The 27,385-nt window shown below is 35.4% G+C and overlaps 1 protein-coding gene and 2 pseudogenes across 1 annotated transcript; 2 read left to right on the top strand and 1 right to left on the bottom strand.

The window, feature by feature from the left end:
* Positions 1-2,628: 2,628 nt before the first annotated feature.
* Positions 2,629-3,551, top strand: LOC116893712 (annotated as a pseudogene).
* A 10,143-nt stretch (positions 3,552-13,694) lies between these two features.
* On the top strand, positions 13,695-14,630 carry LOC116893714 (olfactory receptor 5B3-like). Its single transcript, XM_032895429.1, has one exon. The coding sequence runs from the start codon at positions 13,698-13,700 to the stop codon at positions 14,628-14,630; it is 933 nt and encodes a 310-aa protein (XP_032751320.1). The 5' UTR covers positions 13,695-13,697.
* Positions 14,631-22,171: 7,541 nt separating this feature from the next.
* On the bottom strand, positions 22,172-23,051 carry LOC116891886 (annotated as a pseudogene).
* Positions 23,052-27,385: the final 4,334 nt, after the last annotated feature.

The following is a 27,385-nucleotide window of genomic DNA, read 5'->3' on the forward strand; positions in this document are numbered from 1 at the left end:
GAGAATTTGTGAAATATCAAATAAGAGATTTTAAAGATTTTAGAGTAACCACTCTGGGTAAAATATTTCCCTAATAAAAACTGGCTACTTACATTTCATGAGCATATTTGTGAAGATAATTCACGTAAAATAAATCGGATGTTTTTACCTATTATGAGTTACTTGAAAACAGTTGTTTAAAAATAGTCCTGAGGGCTAAAACAGTTTAAAGACTAAATGTTCTTCTAAAACTACGATGTTCAGTCGAGGTATAAATGTCAAGTTCAAATAATAAAGCATTCTTCTCAAAAGGAAAATAAGATGTAATTTGGTTGATGTAACTTTATTTGGTTCACTGTATATTCGACTTAGCTGGAGATAAGACAATTCAGAAAGGCAAAACGAAAAGGTGAATTTATCTTTCAGTATATTGGTGATGGATTAGAAATAAATGAATAGGGGTTGGGGATTTAGCTCAGTGGTAGAGCACTTGCCTAGCAAGAACAAGGCCCTGGGTTCGGTCCCCAGCTAAAAAAAAAAAAAAAAAAGAAATGAATATTCTCTCACATTTCAAACATTATGCTATGAGGTCAGGTTCATTATTGGGTGGAGTCTGTAACAAAGACAATTTGAGTGTTTCTTAAATGATTTACAAAGTTGAGATAATCATGTAAATTCTTTGATCCTAAGTTTTTCTACAAATAAAGGAAGAAGTAATATTTCTTATTCTACATATATATATATATATATATATGTATATATATATACAAACACACATACACACACACGCATGCATGCATGCTCTCTCTCACACACACACACACACACACACGCATGCACAAACTGCTCACGCAAGTGCATGTGCTCAAACACCCACTTACGCATATCATTTTTAACTGATGTAGCAAATGATGAATATATCATATAAGTCAAGACTGTCCACTTAAATGTTTTCAAGTTATAGACACATAATTAATATGAGCAAAAGCTCAAGGAAAGGGTGAAAACAAATAGTAATTATTGAGAATGGATATCCTTCCAAATATACCAAGCTAAACAAGAAATTAAGTATCCTTAGACTATAAGAACAATATATATTTGAGATAAACAAACTACAATAACCTGGGACTTGTTATCCTTAATCTCTATTCTTTCTGGGGGAGAATATGCTGACAAAAATAAAACTAAATATGGAAAAAGAATGTTTTATCTAAAATTATGGATTAGGTTAATGAAATATTAAAAGATTGGTCTATGTAAGACTGCATTACCAGAATCGATATTCTTAGAGAGAAAACAAACCAAAAATCACGAAAAGGCACATGCAATACCAGTGGAAGAATGAACAATTTGCGGAGAGAAATTTCAAGACTCCCTTAATCTTATCTAGAACTACATCCCTCTATCCTATTATCTTATAGCAATAACAGCATGATTAGTGGTACTCACTAAGCCATGCTTAAAAGTCAGCATTTTATTGCCTGTGAAGTATTATTTTAGTTTTGCGATTATATCTCAAAGTAGGCCTCATTACTGTCCTAATTTTTCAGACGGCAATATTGTGTTAAGAGGAGTTAGGTAATTTTTAGGTAATTGCAAATTTCACACACACACACATACACACACACACACACACACACACACTTCATGAACCTGAGATCTCGGTAGTTTAGCTAGTGATGTGTCTTCATTCTAAACCGATCTGAAGTTGAACAGTCTCTCAAGATGTCTGTATCTCAATAATGCTAGTAAATTTCAGTGTTGAAAACTACTGATTCAAGTAAAAGTCTCCTGTGACCTAATCATGCCAACATGTTTCTGGATATATCCTTATCAATATATGTTGCTATGTTACATTCAAGCATAAGAATTTGTGGGGTAAAAGTTAAAATACAATTCAGCACTAATTGTTTCATGCATAATCTTCTAGTGTTAAGAAGAAATTTCATTAGTTGGGTTAAAGATTACCTGCTTGCTTGATGTTTAATGAAAAAACTAGAGAGTGAAGAGTGGCCAAAAGGAAATTACCAAACAGTATGCCACTCAGCTCAATGTGGTAAAACTAAAAAATCATTCATTATAATTAAGCTCAATTACTTTGGACTGTTAGCTCGCAATGACTGAAATTGTTTGCAGGGTCCTAAACAGAAAGTATGTTATTTAAAAAAGCAGAAAATTTATAGATACAGTCTTAACAATTGCCTTGGAAGAAATAATTTATCAAAGTCATTATCTAATTGAGAGAGAACAAATTGTATCTGTACCAGCTTATGTCAGGTAAGTGCAGTAGCATTAGCTTTACACAGTCCAGGAAAAGTGAGCACGTATATACATACATTAAAATACAAAATATTCACAGTTACCAAAGTGTCTAAACGTGTCTAAAACACACACACACACACACACACACACACACACACACAATATGTGATTCATGCCTGAACAGGCCAGAAGAGGGGTCAAACAGTTCCTCAGGTACTGGACTAGAGTCAATTGTGACCTGCCATGAAGGTGATGGGTCCTCTGGAAAACCAGAATGTCTAACCACTAAACTATCTCTACTGTTTTTTAAAAAACAGTACTTTTTTAAAAAAACTCTACTCTTTTTTAAAAAACTTAAAGCCTTCAGTTGATTAACTGATATCATTAATGGAGAACAGGACAGAATTGATATGGTTCATCCTGATGGGACTCAGTGATGATCCAAGTCTGCAGCTTCCGCTCTTCATCACCTTCCTCCACTTCTACATCATCACGTTGGTTGTAAACCTGGGGATGATACTTTTGATATTCTTGGACTCTTGACTCCACATCCCTATGTACATTTTCCTAAGTAATCTGTCCTTGGTGAACTTCTGTGACTCTTCAACAATCACTCCAAAGATCATGGCTGGAATTCTTACAGTAGACAAGATCATGTCCCACAATGCTTGTGCCTCTCAGATGTTCTTTTTTGCAAACTTTGCCAATGTGGAAAACTACCTTTTAGTCTCAATCATATATGATCGTTATGAAGCAGTGTGTAAACCCCTACATTATGCCACCACCATGACAACACAAGTGTATGCATGCCTAGTCATTGGTTGTTACATCTGTTGTTTCCTGAATACTTCTATCTATACATTGAATGCATTAAGTCTCTCCCTCTGTTGGTTAAATGTGATCCACCATTTTTTCTGTGACATTCCAGCAGTCATGATTATATCTTGTACTGATAGACATGTTAATGATCTGGTTCTTAAGTCAGCCAGCCTCAACATCTTTTCTGCTCTTATACTTATCTTAAAATTCTTCATGTTAATTTTTACCAATATATTAAAGATGCACTCAACTTCAGGATGTTACAAAGCTCTCACTCCTTGTGCCTTACACTTTATAGCTGTCTTGATTTTCTATGGGATAATCATATTCATGACCTTGCAGCCCAACTCCAGTCACTCCATGGACACTGGCAAAATTGCATCTGTGTTCTACACCATGGTCATTCCCATGTTGAATCTGCTGGTTTACAGCCTAAGGAACAAGGATGTAAAAAAAGCACATTCACAAAAAATGTATTGAGGTCAAGATAATATTTACAGCTTTGATTTTAAATTTTGGGAAGGCAAATCTACTAGATTCTTTGACTTAGTCTTAAATATATATCGAATTATATTTTCCACCCTACAATGAATTCAAGAAATTAAAGTGACATCTTCTCCTCTGCAGTAGTATTTCAGTTATCAAAAGGGAACAACATGTTCAGAAGAATAAAACACACACACACATTGTCAAATGACATTGATAACTTTAAATAAGCTTGTGAAAAAACATACAGAATATATTATTATAGTCAATCTTTCCTTACAAATATCTTTCAGTCACATCAATACAAATCTATGTAATCAGATTAATAAAAAGCCCATTAAATCAAAGACACTCACATTTTTCTTCTGAAGACTCATACAAATGGATATCAGAAAGTTCACATTGAAATATATGATGGAGTTTTTATGTCTATCTTTATGTTCAGTTACTCTTTTCATTTCATACGGGTATACACATAAACATAGCAAACATTTAATGCTTATTTCATTACTAGACTATGAGGCTGTATTTACAACTAATACTTGAAACAAGGCATATTTAAAATGTTAAGCATTATCATCCTACAACTTTAGTGCTTGCCTGGTTAGAACTAAAACTCGTGGAAAAAAGAGCTACATTCTTCTTTAAATGATTTATTGGGAGACATTTATCACTTACTTCCTTCTCCTTTACCCTCTTATTTTTTTCAGTCTCCAAGATATACAGTAATTACACTTTCACCTCCTCATCATCAGGTATTTGAACTCATGATGAATCATTCCCTTTCCCTTCTTGGCTCCTCATCATAGAGATGATTCAATATAACACTTCTAGCTTTCTTAATCTCAAAAACTTATAATAAAAAATCCAAAAATGAGGATAACCTGAGTTTTGCAGGCAAATGAATGGAAATAGAAAATAACATCCTGAGTCGGGTAACAGATACAAATGAAATGTATGGTATGTATTCACTAATAAGTTGATATTGGCAAAAAATGTATATAATACACAAGATACAGTCCACAGAACTCATAAAATTCAAAAAACTGAAGGTCTCAAGTGAGGGTGTCTCTGTACCACTTGAGAGAGAGAAGAAAGCATCAGAAGAGGGAAGGAGGGAGAGATGTGGGAGGGAAATCATCTGTTCCCTGCACCCAAATCCCATGGGGGAGAGAGCTAGATCCTCAGAAGTGCAGACAATCCTGAGAACTCAGAGTACTCACCAACTTTCTGCCCTCATTGATAAACTAAGATGAAACTGACTTGTGCCCTCTGGGCCATTAGGGCCATCTGGGCCAATGGAACTAGGAACAGACAAGGGCATGACCCTTCAGGTTTCTGCCTGTGCTGAAGTTGAAAGCCAATAGCCGGGAGTGCCTACACACCTGAGAGCAGAAGTAAACCAACTCTTCTGCTCCAGGCAACATGCCTGCAGGTTTTAGGAAACACAAACCCAGGAGAAGCTCAATATTCCTAGATCAAGGTGAAAGAAAACAAGCCTACAGGAGTCCTGACAGACAGTCCCACAGGAAGGTCAACCACTGTCAGAGAGAGCAAGACAAGCTAACATCAGAGACAAGCGGATGGTGAGAGGCAAGGGCAGGAACCTCAGCATACTTAAGGAACCTAAAAATACTTTGCAACAACAGAGCCCAGTTCTCCTGACAAGCATATTGAATATCCAAATACATCAGAAAAGCAAGATTTGGATTCAAAATCACATTTTATGATGATGATGGAGGATTTTAAAAAGGACATAAATAACTTCCTTAAAGAAATACAGGACAACACAGATAAACAAATAGAAGCCCTTAAAGAGAAAACAGAAAAATCCCTTAAAGAATTATAGCAAAACACAACTAAACAGGGGAAGGAGTTGAACAAAACCAACTAGGATTTAAAACTGGAAATAGCAACAATAAAGAAAGCACAAAGGGAGACAATACTTGAGATACAAAATTTAGGGAAGAGATCAGGAGTCATAGGTGCAAGCATCACGAACAGAAAACAAGAGATAGAAGAAAGAATATCAGTGGCAGGAGATAACATAGAAAACATCAACACAACCATCAAAGATAAAGTAAAACTCATGAAGTTAAAAAGGTCCTAGCCCAAAACATTCAGGAAATCCAAGACACAATGAGAAGATCAAACCTAAGGATAGTAGGTATAGAAGAGAGTAAAGACTCCCAACTTAAAAGGCCAATAAATATCTTCAACAAACTTATTGATGAAAACTTCCCTATCCTAAAGAAAGAGATGCCCATAAACATACAAAAAACCTATAGAGCTTCAAATAGATTGGACAATAAATATTCCTCTCATTACAAAATAGTAAAAACACCACATGCACGAAACAAAGAAAGAATAGTAAAAGCAGTAAGGGAAAATGGTCAATTAACATACAAAGGCAGACCTATCAGAATTATGTCAGACTTCTCTCCTTACTATTCCTTAATGTCTCTTAACATCAATGGACACAATTGACACATAAAAAGACACACATTGCACCTCAAAAAATAATAGTAGGACATTTCACCACCCCACTCTCATTAAGGGACGGATCATAGAAACAGAAATTAAACAGAGATTTAAAGAAACGAATAGAAACTAATAAATGTTATTTGCTTTGGTTGGAGAATTGGTTTCTGTGATGTCAAGTAATCTTTGTTTCTGTTGCTTAGCTTTCTGGACGTGCCTCTCGCAATCAGGTTGTCTCTGGTGTTAGCTTGTCTTGCTCTCTTTTACAGTAACTTGACCCTCCTGTATATCTGTTTGTTAGTACTCCTGTACCTTTGTTTTCTTTCATCTGGATCTGGGAATGGAGAACTTCTCTGACAGAGCATGTGCCACCACAGTACCAAGAACTGGGAGTAGGCCTGAGAGGTGTAACCAAAAGACACATACTCGGGTCATTCATGTATGAGAATGCCAAAGCTTTACTGAGGTTCATAGAATATATACCCCAAGTTCACCTGTTGGAGAATTCCAGGAAGCAAAATGAAAAAAAGAGATTTATGCCCTCCAGAGAAAAACAGGAACAAAAAGCAGGAACTGACTTAACAGTGTTACTGTCCAGGTGTACTGCCCAGGCCAAACAGAAAGGTCAGGATCTTCCTAGTAAAGGGGTCCACATGCATCAGCAAGGATCAGCAGGGGTCAAAACAGTGACAGGGCCAGAAGGACCATCACTTTTTCAGGGTTTGTGTGACCTGAAGCCCAGGTATTTTGCCTTGTGCAGAAGAGTTGATGTTACCTCTGCTCTGTGTAGGTGCTCTTGGCAACTGGCTTTCAGCTCTAAGTGCAGGAAGAAATTGAAGTGTCCTAATTAGGTTGATCCTAGGGTCCCCATGCCCAGAGGGCACAGAGGGCCCTAGCAAATTTTCTCTTGGATCAGGAAATGTATGCAGAAAGTAGTTTTCTCCTCTGATTTCTCAGGACTATCCACAGTTTTGAGGGTCCAGCTTCTCCTCCATGGTATTTGGGCACAGGGTGCTATCTGACCAGTTCAGTTAAGTTCTCTACGCAGGCAGAAACCAACAGGTTCTTGCTACAGACTGCTTCTATATTCCTGTATCCAGAGGCTCTATACAGGTTCCTGTTGGACCGTGGAATGTGAGCAGAGGTGGGCAGAAGTGGCAATCTCCCTGAGGTCTCAGGATTGTCCCTCACTCTTGGGAGTTCAGGTCTCCCCCAAAGGATTTGGGTGCAGGGTGCTGTCTGACCAGTTCAGTTTAGTTCTCACACAGGCAGAAACCAGCAGGTTCTTGCTACAGAGACGGGCTTTCTATATTCTTGTATCCAGAGGCCTCTATACAGGTTGCTGTTGGACCAGGAATGTGAGCAGAAGTGGGCAGAAGTGGCAATCTCCCTGAGGACTCAGGATTGTCTGCACTTTGGAGATCAGGTCCTCCCCCACAGGATTTGGGGTTCAGGGAGCTGTGGGATCAGTTCAGTTCAGTTCTGGGTATAGCCAGAAACCGGAAGTATCCTGTCCCTTTGTGTGTCCTGAGGCCACCAGGCAGGTCACTTGGACCAGAGGAATTGGTCTTACTCTGCCTCAGTTGTTCAAGAGCTCCTGGAGACAGGCTTTAGTTCTGGCTCAGGTAGAAACCCAAGTGTTTAATCCCTGACTACTGGTAGGTCCCTATGCCCAGAGGACCCAGAGAACACTAGATGGTTTCCTCTTAGGTCAGGAATCGGGCAGAAAGTAGTTGTCTCCTCAGTTTTCAGGATTTTCCACACTTCTGAGTGTACAGCTCTCCTCCCCACCACAGGATTTGGGTGCAGGATGCTCTGGGACCAGTTCAGTTCAGTTCTGGGAACAGGCAGAAACCAGCAGGTTCCTGCAGCTGACTGCTCCTTTATTCCACCATCCAGAGGTCACTAAGCATGTTCCTCTTGGGCCAGGAATGTGAGCAGAAGTGGGCAGAAGTGGCAGTCTCCCATGAGATCTCAGGATTGTCTGCACCCTTGGGAATTAAACTCTCTGGAATATAAATGATAGGAAGAAACTTCAGATTATAGATATCCTATGTTGCTAAATAGTGTGTATCCAAAAAGTGGGTAAGGTGCATAAAACACAGTACTGATTATGAGACATTGCCTTATGAACTGATAATCAGGGCATCTGTGAGGACCATTTAAAGCTATATAAATTCTCATCATTCCTCTGGATTATAGTATAGAGAGTAGACAAGATTTATAGCTAAAAGTGCCATTGAAATTTTGTTGCAATACATAAAAAAATTACCCTGGAAATGAGCTTTCATTGATCCAGAATGTGACAGAAGGTGCTACACAGTTTGTTGTGAGATAAAAAATAGTTTTCAATTGTTTTACCTAGCTGCAAGAACACTGTGAACTAAAAATGATAACCTATCTAGTAATAAAAATCCATTAGGTCAAGAGTACATTCAAATTTATAAGGGCAACTAAGAATTCTCCTGATCTGAAGCCTAGTCTAATAGAAGGAATTTAAAGTTAGTACTACTAAAAAAAAAAAAAAAAAAAAAAAAAACAAAAAAAAAAAACAAAAAACAAACTAACAAATGACAAAGAATGACTGAGGAGTTTTATGTCCTGGGACAGGGGTAGAGGCACACCTACCACTTTTGTATAGCTGAATTATTATGGTTCAAAACTATTTTCTAGATATTTAGGTTTATATCAATAGAAAAACACTATACTTCAGCTTTTTAACCATAGAAAAATGCTACCTCTAAAAAAAGAAGAAAAGGAAATAAAGGAAATAAAGGTAGAAACAAAGAAAGAAAGAAAAAAAAGAGAGAGCAAGAGAGAGAGGGTGCAAAAGGGAGAAAAAAAAAAAAAAAAAAAAAAAGAACCGTTTGTGTGTGTGTGTGTGTGTGTGTGTGTGTGTGTGGAAGGAAGGAGAGAGAGAGAGAGAGAGAGAGAGAGAGAGAGAGAGAGAGAAGAGAGAGAGAAAGGAAGGAGGAAGGAAGGAAGGAAGGAAGGAAGGAAGGAAGGAAGGAAGGAAGGAAGGAAAAAGGAAGAAAACATGTTATTCCTATAAACTTCCTCACTAACCTATCAGGTAACACACATTCATTAAGTGAAATAGGATATTGGCAGTTATGAGGGCAGCTAACAATCCTCTTGATTGGAGATCTAGTCTATAAGAGAAAATTTAAGTCTGCTATCACCAGTCAAAAGGAAAAAAAAACATATCTGGCACACCTAATACTGCTGTTTACCTAAATGGACATGGTATGGAACTACTTTCTATTTATTTACGTTTACATCACGAAAAAATAAACAAAAAGCAAAAACAAAAATAAAAATAGGGCAACTGAGACTTGACCATAGGAAAATGTTACTTTCAGTATTATTCAAAACAGTTTCTTACTTCCTGTAAATAGTGATGAGTAAAGACACATATATTATGGGCCGCTCAAGGTGCTGAGACAAAGTGACATTGATTTTTTTTAACTCCAGAGGCAATTTATGCTACCTACTCAATAGCTGAAAGATCACAGATGAGGAAACATAAAGTGCATGAGTGCCAGAAAGTATGGAGTGCTTCAAAATGGTGCCATCAGAGTATGACACAGCCATCACAATTATGACCTCACAACAGCTTATGCTTCCTGGACTTGATTGTACTGAATTGGGATAGTAAAAGTCACTTATAGATAGAAGTAGGGCTCATGGGCCTCTAAACACCCTTGAATTGTTGGCCATTACTCAAATGTGGGTGAGAAACAACAGATTCTTCAATTCTGCATGTGACAGTTAATATCACAGCATTAAGAGGTAGTTCCAAAACTTAAGCCACACACATAGTCCTGGTTAAACATCATGAGTCCCCCAAGTAAGTCAGGAGTAAAAGTTAGGAGGAAGGGAGAGAAGGTAGAATGAAAACATAATGTGCCAATTTTCAAAGATCAAACTGAGTAAAATTATAAAAAAAAGAAAAGCATTATTATCACTAATTTGCATAATTTCAGATATCAGTAAAACACTTTAATTTTATAAAATGTAATAATGCTTTAGGTCCCTGCAGGCAAGAGAATTCCTTGCTCCGTAGTAAAATTGGAAGGCAACTCTTCAAGTGTTCTCCTGGGGGAACCTCCAGAGCTTGCCCAGTCTGTATAATTACATTGGCCTCTAAATCCCAATTTGATTGTGTTCACAGTTTTGTTGAACAACATCCTTCAGGGCATGGCTCAGTGAACACCATTAACCATGTGAGTGATAGTTATTGTAAGTATAAAAATCCTCTATTACCTGAGGATTTGCTGTGAACAATTAGCCAGCATCAAAGAGCTTTCCACATAGAAGACATATAAGATGTACTTGTCTACTATCAGTGTATATTAATTGTACAGAAGAGTGTATTTCATTAAAATGTTTTCTACATATACATAACGTATGATGTTCAAAGTTATGCTAATTGATTGACTTTCAATTATTGCTTCTTTATAAGATAGCTAACTGCACTTCATTTTTTACAGAAATGTTGGATGAGTTGTATAAGAAAGGATTATGGCACATTTATGTTACCTGTGAAGAGAAGGTAAGTGATTTTCCCAGAAAAAAGAATTCCATAGACTTCATGTTCATTGGTAATTTGATCCACTTGTGTGTTCTTTCTGCAAAGTTTTTTATACAGCCCCTATAATACAATTGTGGCAATATTCTATAGTGGATTTTATGACTTCAATATTTTTCAACATTGCATGTTTTTTGGATTCCCTCAAAATGCTTTGCTTCTACATAGTATATATCCACTGAATTGAGAAAAGAAAGTCATACAAAGACATAGATGTCCTCTATCTGATATGAATTATATGTAAAAAATGAGATATTCAAAAGTATTTTTATGAACACCAAGATGAGAGTGGTCCATGAATGCTGCAATATATACCATGGAGACTTGATTAGTTTACCTTATAAATCATGGTCCCAGGCCCCACTAAATACAGACAAATAGAAGCAGACTGTTTTTTGTCTTGTGCTAAATATGTCTTTTCTTCACAGGGGTGTTGAAACAGATAAAAGTGCAAATTTCTGAATTTGAAAATAGAAAATTGAAAGCGGTCATACTGAATTATAAATTAAGTCCAAAGTTAATTTCAAAGCATCTTAGTATCATGCTTCACTTCAGGAAGTGGCTTAAATGTTTAAATCTGTATCCTTTCCTATCAGACAGACAGACAGACAGAAAGACACACACACACACACATACACACACACACACACACTCACACTCACACACACACACACATACCCACAAAGTGAGACAGAGAGACACTTATACAAAACTCCTTAATAATTGAGTAAAATTCTGAAACTGGCCATGTGTATTAAAACTGGTAACCTGATATATTCAAAAGCAGAGAGCACTTGAACTTGCTAAAGATTGACAGGAGAAATGGTAATCACAAGCGCTTAACTACAGAAGGGAGGTCTTGCAAAGTTTTTCAGAAAAGAAAGTATTTCTGATATGGTATTATTGCTGTACAAGGCCTGATTCAAATAAAATTTAAAAATTATGAAACTTTAAAAGATCTATAGTGATGACAGGTGGCCACTAATTTGTCAGTAGCCTATATCACATTATTAATAAGGCAAAGAATGGATTTTAAGAAGGCAGTGTTCCTTATTATTTTTTTAGTTATTTGAACATTGTATTATAAAACTGAACTCAGGAAGTATCTACATAATTTGATTTTTATTATTTTTTCTTTAAATAGGAATATAATAAGGTATGGAAAACACAAAACCATTCAGGTCTGACAAATTTTAAGAAATGAAGAATGCTTTAATTTTGAAAAAGTACGGAATAATGCCTCCACTATATACTGATGGGTAATTTCCTGACTACTTCACCCAAAACCCCGTGATTCCTAGTTTTTTACTGGATGTTTTATTTATTTAAAATTCTAAATGTTATCTCCTTTTCTGGTATCCCCTCTGCAGACCCTAAACCCCATACCCCCTTACCCTGATTCTATGAGGGTGCTACCACAACCACCCTCGCACTACAGGCTCATACCCCTAGCATTCCTCTATGGCGCATCAAGCTTTAACAGAACCAAGGGCCTCCCCTCTAATTGGTGCCAGGTAAGGCTCCTTTAGCTCCTTTAGTCCTTCCCTTAACTCTTCCATCCAGGTCCATGTGCTCAGTCCTATGGTTGAATGTTACATCAGCATCTCTATTAGTTAATATCAGGCATAGCCCCTCAGGAGACAGGTGTATCAGGCTCCTGTCAGACAGTACTTCTTGGCATCAGCAATAGAGTCTAGATTTGGAGTCTGCTTGTAGGATGGATCCCCAGGTGGGGCAGTCTCTAGATGGCCTTTCTTTCAGTCTCTGCTCAACTCTTTGTCCCTGTATTTACTTTAAACAGGAACATTTCTGGGTTGAAATTTTGTAGATGGGTGGTGGCCCCATCCCTCAAACAGGAGGCTGTGGGTAGCAGGCTTGCCTACCTTCTGGATATGGTCTCTCCTTCCCCTTTGTTGACCATTTCAGCTAATATCCCTGTGGGTTCCTAGGAGGCTCTTGTTTTCCTGGCATTTGGGACTTTCAGGTGGCTGCACCCAGTTCCCTAACCCCATCGCTATACACCTCTTTTTAATTTACTGACCCCTATATACATCTCCTTCCATACCTGATTCTGCCCCCCCTTTCTGCTACCTGTCCTCTCTTCCTCCCAATTCATTTCCACCCCCTACTTTGCTTGGTTATTTTGTTCCTCCTTCTAAATAGGACTGAAGCATCCACTCTTTGATATTACTTCCTCTTGAGCTTCATAAGGCCCGTGAGTTGTAGCATGGGTATTCCAACCTCTTTGCCTAATATTCACTTTACTTATACCCCTAACTGCTCCTCCTCCCAGTCACTCCGCCCACAAGTGTGCCCTCATTCACTCTCTCCTTCTCTTGAATACTTATATTAGAGATATCCTTTTCTAGACCCTTGTTTTCCAGGACAAAGATTAAGCAAGAAATGTATGCTTAGGAATAGAAACAGAAATCTAGAATTCTATCAATGCTGAATTCCTGCCAAGATACAGAAGTTTTTCTTTTAATCTTATCTTCAGATTATCTAGATTTCTATTTGGAATCTCATAATTGGGAATCAGAATGAGTTGAATACAAAGAAGGGCCCAAAGCAAAGATTGGCATTTTATATTTCAAATATGAATAAATTACTGAATCTTTGTGCTCCATAACTAAAGTGAAAATAATCACCAAATTCTGTTATAATTAAGAAGATACATGGAATGGACATCTAAAGCGCTACACTAGAACAGTCCTTGGGAAGAAAATAACAGAGAATGAGATTTTTTTTACTGAGTTCTGAGGTACATTGTAAAACACTGACACATCATTTTTTCACAAAAGAAATCTAAATTTTTGTTAATGAATTGCAAAAATTTAAAGTTAGATAGGAAAACCATTAATAATCATTAAGTTTTGGCACATGTAACCTTCTATATAATGGATACATCAAGTTTGATTTGGGGAAAACTCTATTTTCTGCACAATTTCAAAGTACCCGTTAATGCTCTATCAAGTCATATGTCCACATGTACACATTTCTATTGTAGTTCAAGTTCTTTATCACCATGTTTCTCTTTTCCAATAGTTGTGAACATACTAATCATTTAATGGTGACACAAATGGAGAATAATACAAAAGTGACAGAGTTTCTCCTGCTGGGACTCACCATTGATCCAGGATTACAGCTTCCCCTCTTCATGTTATTTCTCCTCATCTATACCATCACCCTGGTAGGAAATGTGGGGATGATCCTGATGATTTTCCTAGACTCTTGTCTCCACACTCCCATGTACTTTTTCCTAGGTAATCTATCTTTAGTTGATTTTTGTTACTCCTCAGCTGTCACCCCCACAGTCATGACTGGGCTCCTAATAGGAAACAATGTCATTTCCTATAATGACTGTGCTGCTCAGATGTTCTTTTTTGTAGCCTTTGCTACTGTGGAAAATTACCTGTTGGCCTCAATGGCCTATGATCGCTATGCAGCAGTGTGTAAGCCCTTGCACTATGCTACCACCATGACAACAAGTGTGTGTGCCTGTCTCTCTATAGGTTCCTATGCATGTGGATTCCTGAATGCCTCCATAAACACTTGGAACACTTTCCATCTTTCCTTCTGTAGGTCTAATATTGTTCATCATTTCTTCTGTGAGATTCCAGCAGTTATGATTCTCTCTTGCTCTGACAGGCATGTGAGTGAGTTGGTTCTTGTTTATTTAGGCGGCTTCAGTATACTTTTTGCTCTCTTGGTTATTTCTATATCCTACATATTAATTTTTATCACAATCTTTAAAATGCACTCAAGTGCTGGATATGGAAAGGCTGTATCCACTTGTGCCTCACACTTCACTGCAGTGTCTATTTTCTATGGGACAGTCATATTCATATACTTGCTACCTAGCTCCAGTCATGCCATGGACACTGACCCAATCGCATCTGTGTTCTACACCATGATCATCCCTATGCTGAACCCTCTGGTCTACAGTCTGCGGAACAAAGAAGTCAAGAGTGCATTCACTAAAGTTTTTCAGTGGCAACGTAGCCTCCAGTGATTTATTTTTAATGTTGTAGGATGAATAATACTTATTAAGTTTTCTTCCACATGCAATTAAATCCCACAATAGATTCTCATATTTCTGTAACTATAAGATATAGAGATATAGAAGAAAGAAAAATATTGAATTGGGAGCCTATTAGGATTTTTTTGTCATCTTGACAATATTCCTGTGATATATATTTATATACTCCTTTAATTCATAACTCTTTAAGGATAATCTTACTATAAGTAAAATGTAGATAATGTTTAGATAATGTATCATAATATTAGTCAGTCATAATGTATCTATATATTTCAGTCATAATGTATCTATATATTTCATGATAATTGACAGATAATAAAAAATCTCCACATAAGTTTTTTTTATGCTGACACATTTTGAACTCTTGTCTGGTATATTAATTACATCTTTTCACTTTTGCCTTGATTAGTCAATAAAGGATTGAGGATTTTTTCTAACATAGGACAAGCAAGAGTCACTTATTACTTTTGTAGTAAGAGTTACCTGCATGGGCATAAAGGAGTCATATAATTAAATGATTTCTTTGAATGAATGTTTAGATTTTCAATGTGCCTCTTATGCACTGAAGCTAAGCACTTCTAAATAAATTCTTATTGTATATACAGAATGTGATTACCAGAAAGCAACAGGCAGTTCTAAAGCTTGCCCTAAAAGTCTGTTAGAGATATTGGTATTTAATAATGTTACTATTAAATGGCTTTTTTATAATTCATTTTTCAGAAGTTCTGTGAAATATTTTCTCTAGACATTATCTGTACTAGAGTTCAAAGCTACACATTGTGATTCAAATAAGGGCCTACAATTTCTGGGAGGAAACTTACCATTCCTTTTTGGAGGCCATTCTTTGTGGTTACCATTTGTGGACTATAAACTAAGAAAATAATTGTGCAACATTCTCATTTCTTACATTCATGCACACACAAGTATGGTAATTGGATTATATTGTATTTCATATGATTATATCAATTAAAATTGAAAGTTCCTTATATATCCTTTGGCTTTACAATCCATGTAAAATTTCAGATGAATAATCCCTCAGTACAATCAGGGTAAATGATGTGCTAGGAATGGTATGAGATATGGTTACAAAAGCCTATGTATAGTCTGACATTTTAAACATAAATTTCTTATATTAAATTCTAAAATGAATTTTTGATAACACAATTACATAATTCTCCTTTCCTTTCTCACTTCAAATGTTTTCAGGAATATCTCATTTCTCTTTCAAATTTTAAGTTTCTTCTCTCATATTCTCTCCATCTAATAATCTTTTCCTATTTCCTATTCACATATTTTTACAAAGAGAAAGCTTTCAATTAAATGACTTGTTAGTTTTATATTTTCTAATAATACATATTGATTGTTTAGATTTCAATTATTATGCTATTAACATATCAGCTTGTATTTCTACATATTAGAATGCAAGGTCTATACAGAAATCTGTGAAATTTATTTGTGTCTCATGGGAATGTCATTTACAGACAAAGATGTTACCTATTTTTTTCTATTTACTATGCTTCTATAGTGTAGACTAATTGTAAATATAGACATAATTAAGTTTTATGTATGTATGCTTGTGGTTTGATGTGATTTTATTCTACTTCATAGTATATACTATATCTAGGGAAATCAGAATAAAAAGTCTTCAATATCTTGGGCATTGATGCTCTATAGTTGAGATCTGGATTGTCTCCTTAAAGAGAAGAGTTAGTAAGTTTCCTTGGTAGAATTATATGTGGATCAGGTTTTTGGTTTTTTTTTAATTTATTATTTTTATTGGCTATTTTATATTTATATTTTAAATATTATTCTATTTCCCAGTTTACCATCCATAAGCCTGATATCTACTGCCCATTCCTCTACTTCTATAAGGGTGTTCCTTCGCCCCAAACACCCCCAGTTCCCACCTACCTGCCCTAACCATCCCCTACCTGGGTGTCCATCCTTGGCATGATCAAGGGCTTGTCCTTCCATTGGTGCTCAGCCAGGCCATCCTCTCCTACATATGCAGCTGGAGTCATGGGTCTGTCCATGTGTACTCTTTGTGTAGCGGTTTAATCCCTGGGAACTCTGGTTGGTTGGTATTGTTGATCTTGTAGGGTCGAAGCCCTTCATCTCCTTCAAAACCTGTTCTAACTCCTCCAGTTAGAACCCCATTCTCAGTTTAATGGTTTGCTGCTAGCATTCACCTCTGTGTTTGTCATGCTCTGGCTGAGCCTCTCAAGAGACAGCTATATCAGGTTCCTGTCTGCATGTTCTTCTTTGGGTCATCAATATATATATATACACACATATATATGCTGGATACCCAGGTGGGCAGGCTCTGAATGGCTGTTTTTTCAGTCCCTGCTCCAAATTTTTCATATCCTCTCCCATGAATATTTCTATTCCCCTTTTAAGACAAACTGAAGCATCAGAACTTTGGTCAAACTTCGTGAGATGGTCTTTGGATTATATTTTGGGTAATTTGAGCTTTTGGGCTAATATCCACTTATCATTGAATGCATACCATGTGTGGTTTTTGTGGTTGTGTTACCTCATTTAGGAAAATATTTTCTGGTTCCATTCATTTGTCTATGAATCTTATCAATTCATTGCTTTTGATAGCTGAGTAGTACTACATTGTGCAGATGTACAACATTTTCTGTATCCATTCCTATGTTTAAGGGCATCTGGCAGAATTCTTCCCAGCTTCTAGCAATTATGAATAAGACAGCTATGAATATAGTGGAGCATGTGTCTTTGATGTATGTTGGAGAATTATTTGGGTATATGCCCAGCATGCGTATGGCTGAGTCCTCAGGTAGTAAAACGTCCAATTTTCTGAGGAACCTCCAGACTGATTCCAGAGTTATTGTACCACCTTGATCCTACCAACATAGAAGGAATGTTCCTCTTTCTCCACACACTTGCCAGGATCTATTGTCACCCGAGTTTTGATCTTATCCATTCTGAGTGGTGTGAGGTGGAAGCTCAGGGTTGTTTAGATTTGCATTTTCCTGATCACTAAGGATGGTGAACATTTCTGTGGTATTTTCAGCCATTTGCTACCCCAGTTGAGAATTTTGTTTAGCTTTTGTAAATTCTATATTTATTAGGTTATTTGGCCTCTATGGAGTCAAACTTGATTTCATTGTATATGTTGATATTAGCTTTATATAAAACTGGTGAAGATATATTCAACCCTAACCTGGTGCCTGCTATTTGGTCCTAATAATGGTATCCTTTGCTTTACAAAAAAGCATTGCAGTTTAATGAGGTCCAATTTGTTTATTTTTGATCTTATAGCAAGCTATGATGTTTTATTTGGAAATTTTTCCACTGTACATGTGTTCAAAGTCTCTCCGCTTTCATTTTTTCTATTATTTTGAGTATATCTTTGTTTTGGTGTGGAGATCCTTGATGCACTTGGCCTGAATCTTGTAAGGGTAATAAAACGGAATGATTTGCATTCTTTTCACATATGTTGACCTCCAGTTGAACCAGCAAAATTTGTTGAAACAAGTATTTTTTTTCCTAATTGAGTTTTATATCTTTTGTCAAATCTTGCGACCTTAGTGTAATGGGTTCATTTCTGGGTTTCTAATTCTACTCCATTGATCTACCTGCCTGCCTCTGTACCATACCATACAAATTTATTACTATTATTCTGTAATACAGCTTGAGTTTGGATGGTGATTTCTCAGAATTTCTTTTTTTTTATTTTTGTAAGTTTTCCATATCATGGGATTTTTTGTTATTCCAAATGAATTTATAAATTGTTCTTTTCTAACTCATGAAAAATTGGGTTAGAATTTTTGACGGGTATTGCATTAAATCTTGTAGATTGCTTTTTTTTAGCAAAAATGCCTTTTTACATTGATTCTGCTAATCCATGAGCATGGGGAGATCTTTCCATATTCTGAGATCTTCAATTTCTCTTCAGAGACTTGAAATTCATGTCATATAGATCTTTCACTTGCTTGCTTAGAGTCACACTGAGATACTTTATGTTACTTACATGACTATTGAGAAGGATGTTTGCCTTCCTTTCTTTTTCAGTTTCATCATCTTTAGAAAAAGAAAGGGTACCAATCTGTTTGAGTAATGTTTTACCCAGGGCACTTTGGTTGAAGTATTTTACTAGCTTAAAGTTCTGTGATAGAACTAAAGTCACTTAATTATACTATCATAGCATCTGCAAATAGTGATATTTGACTTCTTCCCTTCCCAATTTGTACCCATTTTGGCCTCCTTTTTTGTTGTCTGATTGCTCTGCCGAACTTGCAAATACTATATTTATTATTTAAGAAGAGAGGGGCAGCTTTGTGTAGTTCCTGATTTTAGGGGGAATTTGTTCAAGCCTTTCCATTAAGTTTGATATTAATAATGGTTTGCTAAATTTCACCCATTATTTTAGGTATGGGTTTTGAATGGTGGGATCTTCCAAGACTTTAAACATGTAGGGGTGTTGATTTTTCAAATGCTTTTTCAGCATCTATAAGATGATCATGTGTTTTTTTTCCTTTAAGTTTATTTATATACTGATTACATTGACAGATTTTCTGTGTATTGAGCAAATCTTCTGCATCCCAAGGATTAACCCAACTTGACCAAGTGATAGGTGATTGGTTTGATGTGTTCTTGATTTTATTGAGCATTTTGCATTGATACCCAGAAGAAAAGATTGGTCTCTGAATTCTCTTTCTTTGTAGTTTCTTAGTGTAGTTTAGGTATAAGCTATTAATTGTAGTTCTAGAAGGAATTGAGTATTTTTCCCTTCTTGATTCTAGTGTGTTGTAGAATAATTTGGACGGGCATTGGTATTACATATAGGGTTTAATAGAATTTCTCCATCAAAACACAAAATGGTCCTGGGTCCTCCTCAATTTGTAGATTTTAGTAACTGTTTTATTTCTTTACAAGTTTATGAATCTGTTTAGATGGGGTTTATTTGATCCTGATTTAACTTTTGATATCTGGTATCTTTTAGAAAATTATCCATTTCATCCAGATTTTTTGTTTTATTTTTAATAAAGACTTTTGTATTAGGATGTGAGGATTTTTTGAATTTCCTTAGATTCTGTTGTTATGTCTTCCTTTTCATTTCTGATTTTATTAATTTGGATACTTTTTTGTCCTCTTGTTAGTATGGCTAAGGGATTATCTGTCTTTTTGATTTTATTAAAGAACCAGCTAATGGTATTGTTGATTCTTTGTGTAGTTATCATTGTTTGTACTTTGTTGATTTCATCCCTGAGTGATTATTTTCGTCTTTCTACTCCTTTTGATTGTATTTTGTTTTTTTCATTCTAGAGCTTTTAGGTGTGCTTGTCGTTTCACTACGTGTACTCTTTTCCATTTTTTTGAGGCATTAGAGCAAGTAGAGTTTTTTCTTCAGTACCACGCTGGTATTGTGTCCCATAAGTTTGGGTATGTTGTGGACTTCATTTTCATTAAATTCTAAAAAACGTCTTCGATTTCTTTTTATTTTCCTTGAAAGTTATCCTTCACAGAGCATTGTTCGTTCCATGTGTATGGACCTTTTCTGTCATTTTTATTGTTATTGAAGACTGTGTCTTAGTCCATGATTATCTGATAGACTGCATGGGATTATTTCAATCTTCGTATCTGTTGAGGCTTTGTTTTTACGACCTGATTATATGGCCAATTTTAGAGAAGGAATCATGACCTGGCCGAGAAAGAAGGTAGTATTTTTCTTTAGGATAAAATGTTCTTGGATATCTCGTTAAATCCATTTTGGTTCATAAATTTGCCGTTTCTTCATGTTGCCCTTTAGTTAATGTTTCCATGATTCTGTTCATTGATAAGACTGGGTTGTTGAAATCCTTCCATAGCTTTATTGTGCACAATGTGGTGCTTTGAGTTACATAAGGTTTTTTTTTATGGAAACGTGCAGTTACCTGCATTTGCTTAGATATTCGCATTGAGAGATCATCTAGGACTTTGTTTTGGATGAAAATAAAAGTGTCCTTCTAAATCTTTTTTGATAACTATTAGTTGAAATGTCAATTTTATTCGACATTAAATAGCTACTCCAGCTTGTTTATTTTGGACCATTAGCTTGGACAATTGTTTTTTTCAGGGCTTTTATCCGGGGGTAGTATTTGTCTTTTGTCACTGAGGGGTGGGTCTGTATGCAAGCAAAATGCTTGGTTCTCTTTACAGTCCACTTTGTTAGTCTATATTTTTTATTAGACAATTGAGTCCACAGATTGTAAGAGATAGCAAAGAATAATTACTGTTATTTCACGTTATTTTTGTTAGCAGTAATCTTCTTAGCAGTAAACTTCTATCAAAAGATTAAAGATGTAAAATGAGTTGAGTTGTTCTATTGTTGAGTAAAATGAAAAAAAGAGAACATGGAATTTGAAAACTGTTTCATATAGAGATGGACCTTTGAAGGTAAGTGGAATGAAGATAAAGGTTTGATTTAAAAACTCAATAACCGAACTAGAAACCTCAGATAGTGTTGCGCATATACTCTTGCCACTATTAATAAAGGTATTACCATTTCATAGCTGATGGAAGAAAGTGAAGCTTTTTTGTTTCTTTACTGTTTAGTAGTTTAATGTTGTTCTTGTTGTTCTTTTCTAACACTGCAGCTACTATTATTAGGTTGCCTATACTACCATAGAGGCTACACATCAAAGCTTATTTAGGGGATCATAAATTTGATTCTAATCGAGAAAAAATTCGTACAAATAGATGGGTATAATGGACGGAAGGTTAATTGACAAGGGTGAATATGGTAAAAACATTGTACAGAACATTCAAGGAACCAATACAACTTGTAAAAATGAGTCTATAAATCTGGTATATCTATTGATTCATTTATCTACCTAGTCATGGTTTGCATATAAAAGTACCTGTTTTGGACTGAGATAAAGAAAATGTCCAGTCAATCTAGAGAATGCAATGGCATAACAGATTAGATAATTCTCAGAAAGTCATCTTGCTGAAATGAAATGAGTTAGTCATATTTATACTAACGGAATACCAGTAAGGAGCCTTGTGGTGAAAATGAATGCATCCAATAGGAGATACATTGTTAGAAAGTCCAACCATAATGGGTGACCATTAAGGAAAATATGAATTATATATTCATTAAGCAACTTTCAGAAGTTTGGTTTTGAAATTCTTCTTTCTCTAGCATTACTGTATTGTTATGGTTCTATAGATGAGCCTTTTAATGATTCATTAATTTTATAAGTTTTATAAACCTGGTAAGTTTTCCCATTGACATCCGAAACTTAAATCTTTTTGACACATCTGAGCTTTGTAATATTATTTACTTCCTGAGTCTTTAACTCCCTTAATCAAGTACTCAATGTTTCAATTAGAGGAAATAATTGCACAGCAGCAGTTATCCCATGAAAAGTGAATAGTGTTTGACTATTCTAGTATCTAGATTACAACCTAAATTTTTTAAATTAAAAGAAACTAATTTTTATAATAATATGTCCAAAACTAATTGTATATTGTTAGAACCAAAAGGATGGAACAGAAAATACTTATAAACAATATACCCTGAACTTCAAGATACTTAACGTAACTAATTGACTAATCCCAGTGAAGACAAAGCTTTTTCTAGCAACCTTCTTGAATGCATTCTTGACTTTTTATTTCTCAGACTGTATACGAAAGGGGTTCAGCATTGGATGACTATAAAGCAGAACACAGATGCCATTTTGTCAGTGTGCAACCATGGAGTACTGGAGCTGGGCTGTAAGGTACATGAAGATAATTGTGCCACAGAAAATGGAACCGTGGGTAAGGTGGGAAGAACAGGTGGAAATGGCCTTCTTCCGGCTCTCAGCAGAGTTCATTCTCAGAATTGCAACAAAAATGAGTAAGTAAGAAGTCAAGATAACCAACAGAGTAAAACCAATATTGAATGCTGCCAGCATGAACAGTACAATTTCATTTGTGTAAATACTGGAGCAAGAAAGAGATAATAGTGGGGGAATATCACAGAAAAAGTGATTTACCACATTGGAATGACAGAAGGAAAGATGGAAAGTGAAAGCAACATGGATGGAAGATTGTAAGATTCCACTGACGTATGATCCAGCAAGAAGCAGGGAACATATCATAGTTGTCATGGTGGTGGAATAATGCAAGGGTTTGCACACTGCTGCATGACGGTCATATGCCATTGAGGCCAGGAGAAAACTCTCAATAATAGCAAAGACTCCAAAGAAGAACATCTGAGCAGCGCATGCATTGTAGGATATGATCTTATCTTCTGTGAGAAACCCTTCTATTATTTTGGAGTGACAGCTGGAGTAGGACAAACAGGCCTGGGTAAAGGAGAGGTTACTTGAGGAAAAGTACATGGAGTGTGGAGTGGGAGTCCAAGATAATCAACAAAATCATCCCCAAGATTTCAACCAATGTGGTCAAAATAAATGAGAGTTAGATAATAAATAAAAGGAACTTGCAGAAATTGAACATCTGTTAACAACAAGAATAAATTCAGTCAGTTCTGAATTATTCTGCATCAATGGGAATTATGATATGCCCTAAGGTGAAAAATATATCTGAATATCACCAAGCAATTTCTATGTATGTTCACATGTTTCTATTATCATGTCAGCCTTTCCAGTGTTAAATGGACAACTAATTTTATGGAATGACCTAAATGAAGTTACTTTTTACCTGGTAGTGCTCAAATGGAATTGTCACTTCATTGCAAGCAATATGCTTCCCTATTATAAACCTATGTCACATTTTCAGTTTTCTACAAATGAAAATATGTTTCAGTAACATACATAGGACTGATTTGTTTTTTAAAAATTTATAAGCATATTTTTCTGAGTAGTGCATCAGAATCTTTACTTTTAAACTAGAGCAATATAGGAATATCCAATTATTCTTGCTTTTTACAGTAAATAAAACCTGTTCCTATGCACTTCCCATTCTTTAATACTTTCCAATGACCTAACACATTTAGTTGGGGGCTATGCTGCAATTTTAAGTGTTGTTTATGAGTACTCTGTTTTATAAATAAGTTTTAAGTGTCTTTAAATTATTTTTTTCTTAACATTGACTATATGATAACCCCTTTGATGTGGTTAGGGTATGTTCATTGTAGTTTAGATACACCATTAATAATCATTTTGCTTGAAAATATGAGGTCATAGGTTTTCAAAAAGTAGACATATTTTAAATGCTTTATTACATCTTATGGGTTTTATTTTATTTTTACATATGCTTCCCCTATTTTCAACAATCTGTTGTCAAGTTTGTTATATTTGTGTTTTGAGGGAGAATAGGTAGAAACTAATGAATATTCACTTTTGTCTCTCTCTACATAATGTGTAACCTCAAATACAGTATATTACAATGTATATCTTGTAAATTATTACTATGATAGATTGTATTTATAATTAAAATGCAGCTTATGATTTCATACAGTTTCTTAACTAGGGAGCAACTTTCAATCCTTGAAAATCTTTAGACATACTTATTTCTCTTCATTAATAACCTCTATATTCAAGGCATAGATAATTATAATTTTATTTTAAATGACCAGTATTCAACCGCTATCCTTTCTCTTATGGATATACTCTGTACTAATATTAAAACGAATGTGTAAATTTTTGAAAGTATAAAGTATACTATTTTTAAATCATGTAAGTCAGATTTATTTACCCTCCATACCTTGATTATATTTAATGTTTATCTTCAATGGCAAGCTCATATATTTATGTCTAAAAGTTGATATTCTCCAGGAAACAGAAACTTGTAAATTGATATGTATGTAATGGATGTTGAAAAGTTCTACAACCTTATAAAATTAAAAGTGAGCTGGAGATTGTCTGATCCTGTAGTACATTTTAATTAGAAAATTAGAACATGGTTTCCCTCTGGAATGAAAAGTCTTTAGAGTGGAATTCTGACTGTTCTAATGCAGCATCTTTGTAATAAGAACAATGGGACAAGAGTGAGAAGATTACAAATTATCATGGATCTCTGGTCCTGTTGCTTTAACATTTTAGATATTAATTTCACTTATTTCTTTGTTATCTATAAATCAGAATGAAAATAGCTTGGGATTTACAGTTATGCCTATCTATATTTACATGTTTTTATTACTTATTTAATACTTACTGTGGTGCTAGAAAACAAGAAAATAGGAGTAAAAGGAAGGCTGTGTATTGATCCAGTAGCATTGACCTCAATAGACATAACTAGGGAAAGTATCTTGTTATTCTCCTTCTTTACTGGTAGAGCTCTGTTGTCAAGTAGAATCTTGTCTTATAATATTTCCAATATAATAACAACTAGAAGCTATATCTAGAAGCTGAATCTCATGGGGAATAGTACATGTAAGTGTGTGACTCTAGATACTAATGAACTTACATTGGTTTTTAATCTTGATGTAGATTGCAGAATATAGTGTTTGCATTTTGTCTAACAGCATATATGATGATACTGGATAATATACACTCAGATGAAAAAAAACCCAGTTATAAAACAAAGGTTTCGACACCCAGGTTGAACAGAGAAATGGCAAACAAACAAGAAACCAACTTTAAAGTCAACTAATTGTTTCCCTCCTCCCACAATCCTTCCCCCATTCCTCTCCACTGCTCTACTGAGCAAGTGGGTATTCCAAACCCTGATATTTCAAATCTCTCAGAAGGTAAGTGCTTCCTCTCCCACCAAGGGCTTGGGACAACAGCTGAAATATATCCTATATATAGAGAGTAGATGTTTGACAACACCTGTTCCAGTTGTTCATACCCACATGAAATCAAGCAGTACATACGCTAAAGATGTGCATGGGAGGCCTTTGGAATAGCCCACTAAGTTCTTTTGTTATTGGTTCAGACTCTGAGAACCCTGCAGGTTCAGGTTATTTGATTCTGTCCATCTTCCCATGGAGTAACTGTACTCTTATGAGCAGCAATTCTTCCTCCTATTCTTCCATAAGAACCCCCAATATCCTTGAGACTTTCTACATTTTCTCCATTGACTTTCCTTAACATACCTGTTCACATCTTCTCCACAAATCCCCAAACCTAGTTTGAGTACCACCCACATAGGGTCCTAGCCTTGTGTGGCTATCATCCCTCAACATGAAGGATTCTCCTATACCATATCCAAATTCCTCCAAACCATATCAAACCTTATGTTCTTAAAAGCATAGACAAGAAGGCAAGTCATAGAGCACCAACTCAATTCCTTCTGTCCATGTAACTTTGTTCCACCTAATCACATTTCTTTAATCACTAGTCTCAAGCTGTTAGATTTCTTCCTGCCCATTTCTCTTACTATATTCTCTGAGCCTTCAAAAAGAGTATATGAGATTACTATACAAGTTGTATGTTTGAAGTACTTAATTGTTGTCCTTGAAAGTGACAGGTGGGGGGAAAAGTACAAACATGGGTTATGGACCTGTAAAGCTTACATGAACAGCACCCACATTTAGGGAAGAATTTCCTTTATGGAGTTAATTTCTTTCATCTGTGAACTCCCTGTGAAAATGGAATCAAGTCTTGTGTTTTGCATCCCTAAATTTTAAGATGACATGATTTGTAAATATATCATTGAAAGCAACGCCAATGATTTCTAGAGTTTCATGATTCTACACTTTCATCCAAACTAGCACTTCAGGAAGCCAGTAATACATTATTCTGTGATTTATGAGCATATTGGGGAAAGAATCTCAAAGGTAATAAAACCTGTATCAAATTACTGGCTAGACACAAGTTAGGAAGAATAGGAATATTAAAATTAATCGAAATCTCTTAATATATGGTAGCATAATTTTTGTAGTTTTTATTATTATATGTTTTTGTATATTGTTTTTCTTTTTTTTCCCTGTGGAGTAAAGTATTTTGTTCATCGTTCTTTTCATTTCCTGAGAATATATAGATTTTTTATCTTTTATTAACTTAAGTATTCTTTGATTTACATTTCAGTTGTTATCTCCTCCGGTTTCCCGGGCCAACATCCCCAACCTCCTCCTTCTTCTTCAACTGGGCTTCCCTCCCATCCTCCTCCTTAATACCACCCTCCCCAACAGTAACGTCAATTTTTGGGGTTCAGTCCTGGTGGGACCAAGAGCCTTCCACGGTGCTCTTATTAGGCTATCTATTGCTACCCATGAGATTGGAGCCTAGGTCGTCCATGTATAGTCTTTGTAGTGAAGGTAGTTGTATAAATTTCAATTTTAAATATATTTGATAATATCTTCCTCTCTGTCAGTATACAGTTGTCAATAAGAGCCTTTTTATGATCTTTTAGCATAAAATTTTTTTCATCCTTTTGTTCTAGAAAATATCCACTTTTCTTTTTTACCACCAAAAATATAATCTGCTTTACTTTTTTCTTTATCAATTTTAAGATTTAAAAGATATACATTATGAATAGAGGTAAAGGTATAATTTGAGAATAATATAGATACATACAATGAAATGAACATTTAATGTATAATTTTGTATATTTATTACCTTTTTATATATCTATAATTTTGGCTTTGAGAACATTGGTAAAATATGGGATTCTTTGCAGTTTTTAAATAATACTATAGATCATGTCATAATAATGTTTATATCTTTTATTTCTTTTGAAAATCAAGAGAATGATTGTTTGGTTCATCTCAGGTTGCACTGTGAAACTTCTCTCAATAATATTAAAGACACAGTCCTTAATTACATTGGAGTCTGTATGGGGAGTTTAGAGATTCAAAACATGTTGCAAAAAACATGGATTTT

This window comes from Rattus rattus, chromosome 2 (genome assembly GCF_011064425.1).
Source record: "Rattus rattus isolate New Zealand chromosome 2, Rrattus_CSIRO_v1, whole genome shotgun sequence".
In the NCBI taxonomy this organism is placed as follows: Eukaryota; Metazoa; Chordata; class Mammalia; order Rodentia; family Muridae; genus Rattus; species Rattus rattus.